Source organism: Amblyomma mixtum, chromosome 9 (assembly GCF_055824585.1).
Source record: "Amblyomma mixtum isolate Tamu chromosome 9, ASM5582458v1, whole genome shotgun sequence".
Taxonomy (NCBI): Eukaryota; Metazoa; Arthropoda; class Arachnida; order Ixodida; family Ixodidae; genus Amblyomma; species Amblyomma mixtum.
Genome location: NC_143020.1, coordinates 24314166 through 24329035, shown reverse-complemented (window position 1 = coordinate 24329035; position 14870 = coordinate 24314166). Strand labels below are relative to the sequence as shown.

Below are 14870 nucleotides of genomic sequence, written 5' to 3'. Positions count from 1 at the left end.
TGCGCACATTTCGGAAAAACACCGAGCAGAAGACCCACTACAAACAAAAAAATCTGACACAACGCGCGCTGCATCCTGTGAATTGTATTTTTGTACTGAAGAGTACATATAGCCGCCTCGGTATTGCGAATACGGCTGCGCACTAACGAGCACTACTATTATACTCTAAAACTCGTCAATAAAAAATAATGTGTTGTAGTGGATTTTATGCCATATACGCAGCTAAGGCGACCATGCCTCAAACACGAAGGTAAACAGTATAAATCACACTCGCCTTCACTTTTCAGGAGCCGCTGTCGCTCATTTAGCAAAAAACAAATAACTCCGCAATTATGGAATATTCCTGAATTAGACAGTTATTCTCCGGGTTGAACGAACAGCAAGCTACATGAAGTCATGAAACCTTTTCACCGTTGTGAGGATGAGTGCCGCCAGCACCATGTCACTGACACTGCCTTTACTACAGTAAACACGACTGAAGTACTCGAGCCGCAGAAATACAAGGCTTCCAGACCCCCCGTACTTTTTGTAATAACCATGGTAATAAACGTGGCGCCAAGGCCCCGCCCGAGCAAAGCGCGTCACATCCGGCCGGCTCAGCAAGGGCACGCGTCGATCGAGTTCGCCCACAGTTGCTGCGTTCAATTAACCTCGAGCAGGCTATACAGTTTGTGTTTCAATCAACTTGTTTTCTTTGTTTTCTTTTCTACCTTTTTTTATGGTTCGGTTTCATTTGAAAACAGTTGCTGCGGCCAGCAATGGATCTCTCACAACGCAGTCGGCGGCAAAACAACAGAGCCACTACGAGCTCGCGAGGCCAGCGCGCCCATCGGGGCATAGGAGAACGCGGTCTTGTGATACGGAGATAAAATTCCCTCCACGTAAGGTTCTTATCTTGCTCCAGCGCCAGCGCGCTTTCGTGATAATGGCGCTGGAAAAGAACGGCGCTGCTGATAGTAGAAGTATACAAAGGACACACGGCGCGCGATTCTGCCGACGTATTAACAGCGGCTATGACATCTTAAGCCTGGGTGAACCCGCGGAGCCGCTGAACGCCTGAATGACAAAAAGGTTCAGTCACCTGCACTACACCGTACAAAAACATATAAAGCTTCGCTATAGCTCATGAAACACGCTGCGGTGGAGCGCGTGAAATTATTTCCGACCACCTGACGACGTCGAAACGCGGCCACCACGTTCGGGTTCCAACCCGCGACATCCCGCCGGGTAGAGGTGGTCTAACCACTCCGTGAGTGTAACAGTTGTCACTGCGTTTTGTTTGCTTCGAACCTAGTCGCAGGGCCACAATAGAGCCATACTCTGACAAGGCCTCGCAGGTTGACGGAGGTGACCTTATTTTACTTTCGTTAAAGCATCGCTTAGGTATATGCATCTGTGACCTCGGTAAAGAGCAGCGTTATACGCCGCGGGGCTCTGGCGCTAGATGTTCAATGGCTGAGTCCGAGGACGCGCAGCTGCATTTCGATGCAGGCGAAAAGAAAAAAACGAACGTGTGCCGACAGTTTACTCCACCTCAAAGAGCCTGATCTGGTCTTAGTTCATCCAGAATCCTGTAGCATGTCGTACTTCAGATCCCATAGTTCTACTCCGGCTAACCTACCAATCGTTCCTGAAAATAACTGCTTCCCTTTCTGACTTCAAAACGCAAAACGGATTGTTTAAAAACGAGCAGACACATCTAGGATGTTCATATCATTAAACCTCAAATGCTTGAGAGACAGAAAATGTAAGGGGCAGACCCAAAACAGCTGTGTTTTAAAAACAGACGCTGGCGCCAGGAACACCTGTTCCCTCAGTCAACGTGAGCGCCGGCATTTGGTCCTCTTGCACGCAGGGACACATGGAGGGAAAGCAGAAAGAACACGCGCGCCTCTAAACACTGCCGCTGTGTTTAACACTGCGAAGCACGGCGAATTGTGAACTGTATTTGCTTCTTACATGATCTATTCTATTCACAAGGTACAACAACTCTTGTAGGGCTGTAAAGCCGTTCAACTGTTTCAGCCACAGCCTCTTTAGCATACGTGAGAAAGCATGGCATTAATTCATTCTCCTTCCCTGTCCTCATCATCCAAGACGCTGGCAATTCTGCGTTAAGCCAGAGCCGGCAAAGAAAGCTCATGGTGACCTATGTCAGCTAATGGTAACATGGTTAAGGTGTTTCCACGGAGGGAAGAGAAGGCGGAATCACGGTGGTAGCAGCCAGAGCCACCGTATAAATTCGATATGCAGAAGCTGCTACCCGAATATATTCCCGGTTGGGAGAGATGTTATGCTATACATTATTACATTATTATGCTATACATTATTATGCTATACAAAAAGTCGTTGCCTCGCTGGAACTAAAGCTTGATGACTTGGAAAACCGATCGAGGCGGAGTAACCTTTTAGTATACGGCATTACAGAAGATCCTGATGAAAACAGTGAGTCCTTAGAACAGATTTTTAATGAAGACATTGCTAAGGATATCCTTAAAATTCAACCTGTAGCCATTGAACGCATACATAGGTTGGGAAAGCCTTCAGCTGAAAAAACCAGGCCTGTAATACTAAAACTTCTTGACTATCGCGAAAAGACACTTGTGCTAAAAAACTGTAGTAAACTCAAAGGTAGTGAATATGCGATCAGTGAAGATTTCTCAGCCCGAGTACGTGACGTAAGGAAAAAGTTGTGGACTAGTGCGAAAGCAATGAAAGATTCCGGGGCAAAGGTTGCACTAGTGTTCGATAAAATACGCATAAACGGTGAAATGTTCCACTGGGATGAAGAAAACAACTGCCGAGTACACGTAAAAGCACAGACAAACGCGACAACTAACTCGTGTCCCGAGACAAACGCGAGTACTAGCCAAAAAAACGAACATGGCAAAGCACCAAACCTACGCCCCCGTCATCCTACAAAACGAAACAGATAACTTTTGCAAATGTAAATGCGCGAAGTATTCTTAATAAACTTGAGTCACTAGAATCTCTTCTTATCGGCCTCGAACCTGACTTCATAGCGATCACAGAAACTTGGCTTACTAACGATATCAATGACAAAGAAATTGCCCCACCAAACTATGCTATCGTCCGAAAAGACAGGTTAACACGTAGAGGAGGTGTGGCTATACTAATAAACAAAAAAATTCCCTTCGCAATGTTACCAGAAGTTGAGGGTGCCGAGGCACTCTTTTGTAAGTTGATATTTGGAACGAACACTGTCACTGTAGGTTGTGTTTACCACAGTCCTTCAGCAGATCAGCCTGCATTGGTCTCACTATATGAATATATGCATCAACATGTTCAAAAATCCAGACTGATCCTTCTTGGGGACTTCAACCTACCAGATATAGATTGGCAAAGCATGTCGTATCGCTCCCCGTGTTCTGAAACCCTTTTTGATATTATGCTTAGTTTTGACCTGTTCCAAGTTATCAACGAGCCCACACGTGTTCAAGGTAGTGCATCTAACATTCTTGACCTCATCTTCCTCAGCAATCACTTCGCGATCGATCAAACCAACGTAGCAGTCCTCGATGGCATATCAGATCATAAGCTAACATTGTGCACCACACCCATTCAAGCAACAGCAGCTCGTACTATCTCGAAAACTACTTACCCAGACTTCACAAACGCTGATGATTCAAGCATACTTAATTACCTAATTTCGGAGTACGAATCATTTGAAGAACTCGCTAATTATCAAGGTACAAATATAGATACGCTGTGGGAAAGCTTCAAGGCCATTGTATCGCACTGCATCAAAAACTTTGTACCATTGAAGACCAAACGAACAAATACACGTAATCCCTGGATAACACATGATATCATTCATGGGAAACGCAAAGTAAAACGACTAAGGAAATCACTAAAATCAAAAAATGACTATCAGGTAAAACATAAGCTCACGAACGCCATCCGTGAAATCAAAGCAAAAATTAAGGCAGCGAAAACAAACTACTTCTCAGTTACGCTTCCTAATTTTTTAAAATACTCCCCTGGAAAATTTTGGAAATACCTCAGCCCCAAAACACAAAAAGACACCTTCAGTTGCCAAGGACAAAATCAAAACTTCGCAAATTCCTTAAATACATACTTCCAATCTGTGTTCACAGATGACGATGGCCGCACACCGGAGAGTATTCACCGCAATCAAACACCGCTAGACATGCCAACAATAACCGAGACAGGCGTTCTGAACCTACTTTTATCAATAGATACAAAAAAAGCAAATGGTCCTGATAATATTCCAAACACTTTTTTGCAAAGATATGCCGAAGTCAACGCGAAATATTTACATTTAATGTTCAATAAATCTTTATCAACCTGTAGTCTAGCTAATGAATGGAAAATCGCGAAAGTTATTCCTATACACAAAACAGGAGGCAAAGATGACGTTTCAAATTACAGACCAATATCACTAACGTGCACGGTAGGAAAATTATTGGAACACATTATACTAAAGCATATCACCAGTTATGTTGAGCAACATAACATTTTATCGCCTGTTCAACATGGATTTCGAAGGGGACTTTCAACTATCACCCAATTACTCGAACTAACACATGATTTATTCCAGAGCATTGATAACCAAAAGCAAGTTGACTTGATTGCACTTGATTTCTCTAAGGCATTTGACAGAGTAAGCCATAAAAAACTAATTAGCAAACTTACATCAACTTTAGGTGACGGCCCTATTATCAACTGGATCGAGGACTACTTAACTAACCGATCTCAGTATGTTGTAGTTAACAATGATATTTCTTCTATTGCGCTCGTTACGTCGGGAGTACCCCAAGGGTGCGTCCTTGCTCCACTTTTATTTCTCATCTTCATTAATGATCTGCCCTCTAACATACATGTTAAAATTAAACTTTTTGCCGATGACTGCATCCTTTACAACGAAATTAACTCTATAAATGACCACGATGATTTAAACAGCGCCCTTCAAGAAGTGGTAATATGGTGTCACAAATGGCAAATGAAACTGAACATTAAAAAAACAGCCTTCTTATCTGTAACCCGTAAAAAACAAAGGTCCGAATATGTGTACAGCATCAATAACATACCGCTCACCCGAGTTCACGAACACAAATACCTTGGATTAATCATTTCACATGATCTAAGGTGGGATTCACATATTAACAGCATAGTATCATCTGCTTTAAAACGATTGTTCTTCCTTAGAAGACGGCTTCGAGAAGCGCCACCGGAGACCAAACTGTTAGCATATAACACATTTATACGATCAGTTCTCGAATATGGAAATACGATTTGGTTTCCCTACACACAACAACTCATTAACAAACTAGAAGGAGTGCAGAGAAAGGCAATTAGATTTATCTTTAACAAATACAGGAGCAGTGATTCACCATCCCAACTACTAAATCAAGCATGTATTCTTACTTTACAGAAACGCGCCAGACTAGCACGACTAAAATTATTGTTCCAATTAGTTCATAACACATTAAACATAGATACTTCGTTATATATATCTGTAGATGAATCCAGACCATCCCGGCATAAGCACCCATTAACCCTTAAAGAGTACGCATTCCGAACCGACTGTTTCAGATATTCATTTTTTCCGCTTGCCATAAAAGTATGGAATAGTTTGAACCCCTCTATTACTACTAATACATCTTTGCAGAAATTTGTAACTTTAGTAGAAGAACAGTTGAGCGATAATTAAATAGATAATTAAATCATAATTATTCAAGTACAACAGACCACTCGTATCACTGCATGTAACAGCATCTTTATGAACATATTACTTACAATGTATAAAATTGCACCCTTTTCTGCGAAAAATATTCTCTCGTTATGTGTTTTATTTTCTGTTATCTGTGTTTTTTTTTCCCATACTCATGTAATTACTTGAAAATAACAGTGTTTTTAATGTATACCATTCCATTTGTATTCGCTTTGTACCTTCTTACTATATGCCCATCCTGTAAAAATCCCAATGGGATTGACAGTATGTGAAATAAATAAATAAATAAATTTTAAAACAACGATATTGATTTTCTTCAGATGATGAAACCTACAGCCGAGTAGGCCACGCGAGTCAGCAATGCTAACGTATGCGGTGGACAGCACATGGAGGCGGTGGACATGAACAACGAGAACGAACAAATGAGACACAACTCTATGTTCTTATAGGTCGCCTGCCAGCTTTGCGCACCGCAAAATGACTGATAAAAAAATTAGAGAGATCCACAACGAAATTTAGTGATCTCTGAGCAGTGACAGCCTCTAAAAAGTTCTTTTTACTCGAACTTTGTGGCACGCAGCCATCCCTTGAGCCGATTTTTTCTTTATTAAACGTTCCACCATCACCCCAACCATCTGTGCGTAAGGCCTCTGCGTCCACAGATACCATCAAAACATTCGCTGCTCAAAGGCAAGGACCGCGGGTTGATGCTATAAACGAAGCTTAATGATCCACGAGGAGCAACGAAATGAACTCAAAATGGCTCGGCGAGCAGGTGGCGACCGCCCAGAAAACATGCGAATACCGCAGTGGCCTTTGTGGGGTTCTGACAGTGTGCTTGTGTTATGGTTTTTCGTCTCATCCATAGCATGACACCGACAGAGACTCCTGAGCGCATGTTTTAACTAAATATATTCTGCGCCGCATAAATACTTGAATCCACCCGCAACTGCGCAGTTGTCAAGCCTATTAAAGAGTTTCTCGTTGAGACAAAGCAAATGTTGCTCGAATAATGTTTCCACTGCTTCCCTTGGCCATACACGTGCGGCAAGAGAGCCTCACTCTTCCAGGCTGCTATGAAACACTCTCCGGAAGCGATACGATTAAATTTTTGAGGCTGGGTAATTTAGGAAGATAATTACAAAGGTGATTTGTAATGGCGGACACCCCATTTTCTCCGCCAAGCATGTTTTCTTTTCATCCTTTTATTTTCCGACCAGTTCCACCATGATTGTTTCCTTCACATTCAACGCACCTGTCACCAGGTGTCTACCAGAGTTTTTCGATCCGCGACTTGACATGTGCCACTAACATTTGCTCCAACTAGTTTCTTTGTGTACAAAAGAAGGCAACCACTAATTAGCATACATTCCTTTAACTGCTTCGAAACTACGAACTCTGCCACAAACCTTACACGAGCTGAAAACAATAATAGTATGGCTTAATATCGAAGAACCCAAAACAATTAGCCCTTTTTACATTTATGCGTTTGTGTTTAATGTCATGGCCCCTCCATCTGGACCTAGAGACCGCAGCATATAACTCGCATTCTTTTCTCTCATTCAAAGTTACCCAAATTAAAAGGCAGGAGTGGAATTAGCTAGTTCTTCAAAATATTATATAGCACAATGAGCAGTATGCTTTACTTTAGGGCGTTAATCCACGCCAAACGATATATAGAAGCCGACCGGTAAGCGGAGAGATTAAGAATAAAGAGCAAGCCTGCGCAGACGCTAAACCTACTCACCTTCACAACACGCAGGAGGAAGAGCACAGCCACGACAATGCCAGCTATAACCAGACAAGCGGGCAAAACAACCTTCACAACTCTGAACAGAGTCCACCGATGGTCGTCAGGTTTGTAAGCCCCCTGCTGCTGCGTCGGTGACGCGGAATGGGAGACGGCACCGAACCTGCTGTTGGAAGCGCCCGTGGGGACGTACTGAGCGTACGGCGGGGGTACTTCCTTCAGGTCGGGGTACGGTGGTGGCATTTCCCTCGGTTCAGGGTACGGAGGTGGAGGCATTTCCTTGTCCAGGGTAAAGATGGCATCCTTCGCTGTAGCCATGATCTGCCAGTAGACACGGCGTCTAGGGCACAACACTCGGGACAACTGACGAGAATCCGACACGACTCAAGGCCGGCTCTTTTCAGAAGCGAAGAGAGCGTTGAAGTGCCGACTCTCAAGAAGTCACGTCCAGGGGAGATCCGAACTGCTTTTTAGATCACTCGTGACGGAATGCGAAACTATGTGGAACGGCGACCGAGGCCGCCGCAAGTAACCCGTGCGGACGACGCTAAAACGATCTTGGCGATCGGACGACCAAGTTCGGAAAGTTTGTATCCGCAGTGCTGTCGGCTTCTACGAGGAATCGTAGTCGAAGAAAAGTGAGGGCGCAGTACGTCGTTGTAAAGATTCAACAGCACGAAACGCGAAGACCGACGACAAGTTCGCAAAAACTAGTAATCCGGTGTTGCACAGGGGTCTTCGAGATCCAACGAGCAAAGCACCGTGGCCAAGTCCGAGTCGTGCGCACTGAACTTGAACGACACACTGCGCGCAAACACAAATGTTCCAGTCTCGGTAGCCTCCGCAGCAGAACGAGACCGGACGAGCGCCGCTCAAAACAAGCCGCTTGTTGCGTCTGCGTATGTGCGGGTCGCCAGCGGCTGCGCCTCGCCGGGCGAGCGAATTCCGGAGTGGGAGGGGGAGAGGCGCAACGTGTGGGAAGGAGGGAAAGGGCGTTAGCGTTAGATAGGGCATGACTGCGGCGCACGCGAAACACCGTTGACGGCGCGCGGTGCGGTGAAAGCGGGGGTGATTGTGTCACGGCTTCGGCGGCAACAGCGGCGGCAGTGCTTTGGCGGGAAAACGAGGCGAGCGCTGCTTCGCGGCTAACCTGCTTTTCCGATCGTCCCGTTATTTGCGTGCAGTGACGTGGAAACTGTCACTGAGGTCGGAACGATGACACCGACAGTAGTGGGGGGTCGGAAGCTGTGCGTATCACTGCACGCGGCATTCGGTTGACGTTTTTAGTGTAACGCACGCAAAGCAGGACGTACTACTTTTCTAAAATATTCACGCTTGACTTGACGGCCGCGAAACAGCCCGCTTCTCTGAATTCGAGAGCGCTGCAGTCACGCTCGTGTGAGCATAAAAGCCTTGACACGATGTCGGTTTTGTTAGCACTGCACGGAACTAATTAAACCTGGAGGGCGTCGAACGCGGCTGAACGAATGATTATGCCGCAGCTAATGTAGTCTTGTATTGAATGCTCCGAAGTGGCTCTCCTGCGCAACCGCTTCCGCTGGAGCCGGGCAGCTGTTGCACATGTGTATCGTGGTACAAATCATGCATGATTAGCTCGCGCTCGACAGCAGCGGTGAAGTCTACTTACAGTAAAGAAACAAATCAGCAAACTGCGGGAATTATTCCGTTTTGAGCATTGAATGAATGTGGCACTGTTTATAACGAAATTATTGCAATGTGCCGCTTAGACTAGAGTGGCTCTAACCTGGGCGGTCATGAGGGGACTTTGTCCAAAGAAGCTGGTAAAAATATTAAGGTGAAAGCCTTTAATGGCTCATAATGTCGTCCGTTAACAAAGCGTGTCACACGCGTTTAACTCAGGAGCTAAAAAGATAGAAGATAACCAATGGTTGCTTCAGATAGAGGAGGAAAAAAATGGCTGAGGCTTAGCTACGGTTAAGCCTAGTCAGATGCGAAGCATATTGATGGCTAGGCTTGGTAATACATGGCTTTCCTTGGTTGACGTTCATCCCGCTCTTCATCGGTCTCTGTGGCACGCTGAAACTTTCGCTTCTCGTTCAAATTAGCCCTGCTTCTAGGCGGCATCCCAACACCTGGCCGCCTCGTAAATGCTCGGAGAGCGAGGCAAGCTCAGCTTTATACCGCTGCTGTAGCGTCACGTGGTCAGCTGCAGCGCCTCTTATGTGGAGCCTCCACCGCCGCGGCCGACCGCGCGAGCCGGCAGCCCATCTCTCCTCTGCTGTGACGTCATGTTGTCACGTGGTCAGCCGCCGCGCCTCTGATGTGGAGCCTCCACCGTCGCGGCCGACCGCGCGAGCCGGCAGCCCATCTCTCCTCTGCTGTGACGTCATGTTGTCACGTGGTGTCACGTGGTCACGCTAAAGGTCAATGGTAGCTCCACCGCCGCGCTCGACGGGCTGTAGTGTAGCTCTAGTAATATGCTTCGCATAAAAAATGAACCCAGAAGTCAAGTTTCACGACTGTAGATTAATTAGTTAATAATTATAGGCGAATACGTCGAAATTGCGTCGAAATAGCGCTGACGGCGATATAGCCACGGTTACAGTGTGATGTCACATCCACCGGAAGTCGTCTCGGCATACTGAAAATTGTCACAGAATGGTCGGAAAAAAGTCCGATTTGTGTCAAATTAGATGGTAAAAATGAGTGATTAAGCGTAATTAACACTAAAGATCCCTGAAAGATATATAATGTGGATATCGATATAGCCACTGGAACAATGTGACGTCACATCCACCGGAAGTCGACACGGCATAGCGTCCTCGGCTTTCGCCTCTCAACACTTTAGTTGCCAAAGTGTATTGTACCTAGTCGCGTGCAAGAAACAGTTCCGCCAACAGCTAAGTTCGAAATCTTGGAATAAAATTAGCCGGATATCGTGGCTTCGGATCCCACTGGAGACTTGTATTTTTTTTTGTCTATTATCTTATCAATTATACTTCAGCCAGAAAAAGTATATGCGCTCTCAGTTTCGTATCGATTAACACGAACAAAAAAAAATCAGTTATTCCCCCTGTGATTTCCTTGGTTTCAGTGAGTGTCGGCTTATTTGATATGAGCCCCGCCGCGGTGGCTGTTTACCCGAAAGACGCGGGTTCGATCCCGCCCGCGGCGGTTGAATTTCGATGGAGGCGAGGCCCGTGTAGTGTGCGATGTCAGTGCATGTTAAAGAACCCCAGGTGGTCGAAATTTCCGGATCCCTTCACTGCGGCGTACCTCATAGCCTTAGTCACTTTTGGACGTTAAACCCTCATAAACCAAACGAAACCATTATCTCATATGTATGTCACAAGGAACCCCTCTTTTCGCTACCATAGTCTGCTCAAATGTATTTCATTTATTATTTAGGTATTTATTTTTTTTGTAGCCAGCATTTGTAGCCAGCAATTTTAGCCGCCAGAATTTTAGTCCTCATTAGATAATTTTCGCATATTTGCAGTGAAGCGTTGGTTTGCACTTTTGAACAATATAACTTCTTTTAACTAAGGGGCTCTTCCACCACTCAAATCTGACTGCCAGATTTCCTGGATAATAATTTCCGTGCCGTATAGTACTACATCCTTCTCTGTTCACATTTTCAACTACGTTTTGAACCAGACAAAACCAAACGCACATCTCAGTTCACGGGTCTCTATTCATTACCACCACCTCAAGGAAAACACAGGATAATATCTCATTTTTGTTTTTAGTAAAAATCGAATATTTCTCTCTTTCTGACTGCGTTGACGTTCAGCAGGAAAATATATATTTATTGCTGAGAACGTGAGATTTATAAAGAGAGCGTTATTTTTCTCTGCTGCACGTTTGAATCTAGTTGCGACGATAATCGAAAAGGGACCCGTGACGACCATTCTTAACCGAAATGCGCAGTAGTCAGGCGTCGGAGATGCACATATAAACGAAATACTGACGTAATTTCTATTTACCTGTGAAAGCTCCCACTGGCGCGGATAAGGATAAGTAATGTTTCTTTTTTTAGGCTCTTAATGAACCGTTTCCATCTGAAACTTTACCCTTGGTAATTCATTTTGATTCATACACTCTGCGGTCTTGCTCAAGTCCATGGCAGGGTGGTACATGTGCATAACAGCATATACAAAAATGAGAGAAGCCAACAGCCACAGAAACCAAGGGGCACAGGGGATTTTTAATTTATTTATTTATTTTGCGGTGTTGATTAGTTTAGAATATTACTGAATATGTTATCGCTTAAAGCTAATTGATTAGAAAAGAAGAAGAAAAAACAACCACATGCCGCCGGTGGGATCCGAACCCACGACCTCCGAATTACGCGTCCGGTGCTCTACCTCTGAGCTACGGCGACGGCTGTCAATTCTTCTGCTTTCGGGGGTATTTATGTTTACAAATAACCTAACCTTGAGAGTGTTCATCAGCGCCACCCACGTTCGTAAGCGGCGGACGTAGAACGTCCTGAGTTACCGCTGGTGTGACGTAGAACGTCATCGAACGGCGAGGGTGGAAGCTGTGTGAGAACCATCTTATGCTTCCTATGGCATCAAGGCTGCCAGAACCGAGGCCCTCGCTAAGAAATTAAGCAAACAAGGTAAGGGGAATGAGGGGCTCGTCATAAATATGAGAGAAGCCAACAGCCACAGAAACCAAGGGGCACAGGGGCATCCCCTGTGCCCCTTGGTTTCTGTGGCTGTTGGCTTCTCTCATATTTATAACGAGCCCCCATTCCCCTTACCTTGTTAGCATATACAAAAAGGCAAACAATAAGATTAAATTATTTTAGGCGCTTTTCAAATGATGCTAACGAGTTCTGTGTAATTTCGTCGTTATTGAGGTCATTCCAGTCAACTATAGTTACTGGTAACGATCAGCACTTAAGTATTTCCTGAAGTTAGCGGCATTACTGCTGTGGAGTGTTGTTTTGTTTTTTAGCCAGAACAGAAAGTGAATAAACTAGATGTCTTAATATTGTAATGACCTGCTATTAACTGAAAACAGAACTTTAATCTACAGATGCGGTTTTCTCCGCTTACTGACGGGGAACCACAGTTTTGAAGTAACTCACTGAAAAGAGCGCGGACATATTCGTTGAAAAATCTTATCCCTTTCTAACGCAGTAATCTTACATAGCAGTAATCTATCGGAACATGCCAGCCTTGGGTCAGCACAAAAAAAAGAGTAATAAATCCTTGGCAGCTATGCACACACGGCAAAAAGAATATTGTCACCGGACGCCGGTAGAACGTCCTCCCTGGCAGAACAGTACTTGGCGAGCACACTGGGCAGAGCCCAGCCGGCCGACCCTAGAACAGGGCAGAAAAGGACGAAGTCCGGCGCGCCACATAGGACGAAGACAGACGCACAAGGGCGCCGGTAGAGTGGTGTCTAAAAAATTCAAGGAGGCACTTTGTGGACCCAAAGTGAGGTGAAGCGAAAGCCTTAAGCGCAGTGTTGCTGCTTGTGTCACTGATGCCGTAAGATGTTAGGCTTTGGCTCTAAGTGTGAAACGCGACAGCGTTTTGCAATGCTGCCAGGAAGTCCATGGAACGCCATCGCCCGTTCGATGCTACGCCTTGCTTGTCGATAAATTGGTTTTTGAAGAAAGGAAGTGTGTGTATCGTCTCGCATATCTGGGTGGACACCTAAACCTCGCTGTAACGGGAAGGGAGGAAGATGGGAGTGAACGAAGACACCGTATTGACTAGACTCGCCTTTGTTCATTCCAAACCATCGAGCTGGCATGGCGGAGTGATTAGCATGCTCGTCTCGCTCTCCAGAGACCGGGGTTCGATTCCCGAACTAGACCAATTTCCTACTCGGTTTTATTTATTTATCTGGCCTGACTACAAGGGTTAAATAGGCTAATTGGGTAATTAAGTAATTAACTAAACCTAGTCCCACTTACTTGGAGCACCACTATACGATCCCTTTAATTAGTTGCATGGTTGCTAACCGAAATACAATTGGCCCCGTTTGAAATTCGCGCACTGTGACGTCACGACCGTTTCGGCCAATTGAAAAGCGTGATATTTCTGTCGACAACTCCTGCTTACAACGATGAGGCATTAAAGGCTTCCGCCTTAATAAGTGTGGCAATATCATAGACGCCCCTCTAACATAACGCCGGGAACACTAAAAGAATTGGCAGTGGCTTAGCTCTGCTATGCCAGGATATACGTAGCGTGAGGTGAGGGCGAGGTGTCCACATCTCGGTGGACACCTGAACCAGAGGGAAGGCGCATAAGTGTCTTTTGGAAGAGTGGACACCTCCACCACGCTGTAAGCTAGGTGGCGGTAGTGACAGGCGTGCGCTGCATGCGTTAGCATTGACAACGTTGTGCCAGAAACGCGGCGCTGAAGCCATAGGCCGTCGGCGTTCGTTGTGTTCATTGGCGTTGGCGTTGACAACTTTTTACACTCCAATCATTTTAAAGAAAGAAGTGCGCATAATGGCTCCCTGGGGCAGTGGATGCCTGAATCGTGTTTATAGGTACGTGGGGTGATGAGAGAGAGATGAGAGCTGCAGGCATTGACATGTTTGTGCCAGAAAATAACGCGCCGCTCGAGCCATAGGCCGTCGGCGTTCATTGTGTTCATTGGCGTTGGCGTAGTCAACCTTTTACACTCCGATCATTTTAAGTAAAGTAAGGCTAGCGGGCTCGGAGAGGCACGCGAGCTGCGCGTAGTGACGTCACTTGCTCCTCGCGCATGCGCAGTATGGTCGTGCCAGAGAGCACGCGAAAGTGATTTTGTGATTTTGTGGGTTTAACGTCCCAAAGCGACTAAGGCTATGAGAGACGCCGTAGTGAGGGGCTCCGGAAATTTCGACCACCTGGGGTTCTTTAACGTGCACTGACATCGCACAGTACACGGGCCTCTAGAATTTCTCCTCCAAAGAAATTCTAGCCGCCGCGGCCGGGATCGAACCCGCGTCTTTTGGGTCAGCAGCCGAGCACCATAGCCACTGAGCCACCGCGGCGGCAGAGCACGCGAAACGGCGAGACTGTGGGCAATGTAGCTCACGCCACAAAAACTGTCGGGAATTGTGAACAATGCCATTCGTAAAGCGCGCAAACGACAGACGCTTCCGGCAGTTATTGATCAGAATGTTGTCGGCCGCTTTAATTCATATTTTACTGCAGTAGGTATTTAATCAGCTACCTCTGTAAATATTACAGATATAAGCTTTTTGTTACCGAGTTCACTAGCAAACACCTTTTATTTAACTTAGCGAAATACATTGTACACTCGCCGTCAAAAGTAGCCTAAACGGAAGGCGACTTGGTCAAAAAAGATTTATTTCTTTCAATCTAAAGCATAATGGTCCATGTTTGTTGGTGCACAATGCAATTCGCACAATTACAATTAGGCTTTACATATGTAATCAGG

At 45.6% G+C, this 14870-nt stretch overlaps 1 protein-coding gene across 2 annotated transcripts in view; it reads right to left on the bottom strand.

Moving 5' to 3' along the window:
- LOC149328528 (tenascin-X-like) overlaps positions 1 to 14870 on the bottom strand; it is a 53531-nt gene that overhangs the window by 24666 nt on the left and 13995 nt on the right. The window contains exon 1 of one of the 2 annotated variants that reach the window (XM_089562160.1): positions 7464 to 8388. The exons of the other annotated variant lie outside the window; for it this stretch is intronic. Within the exon in view, the coding sequence (XP_089418286.1) occupies positions 7464 to 7784 (321 nt within the window). The 5' untranslated portion in view covers positions 7785 to 8388. Of the gene's footprint in view, positions 1 to 7463; positions 8389 to 14870 lie in introns of those variants that run through there. 2 annotated transcript variants of the gene reach the window in all.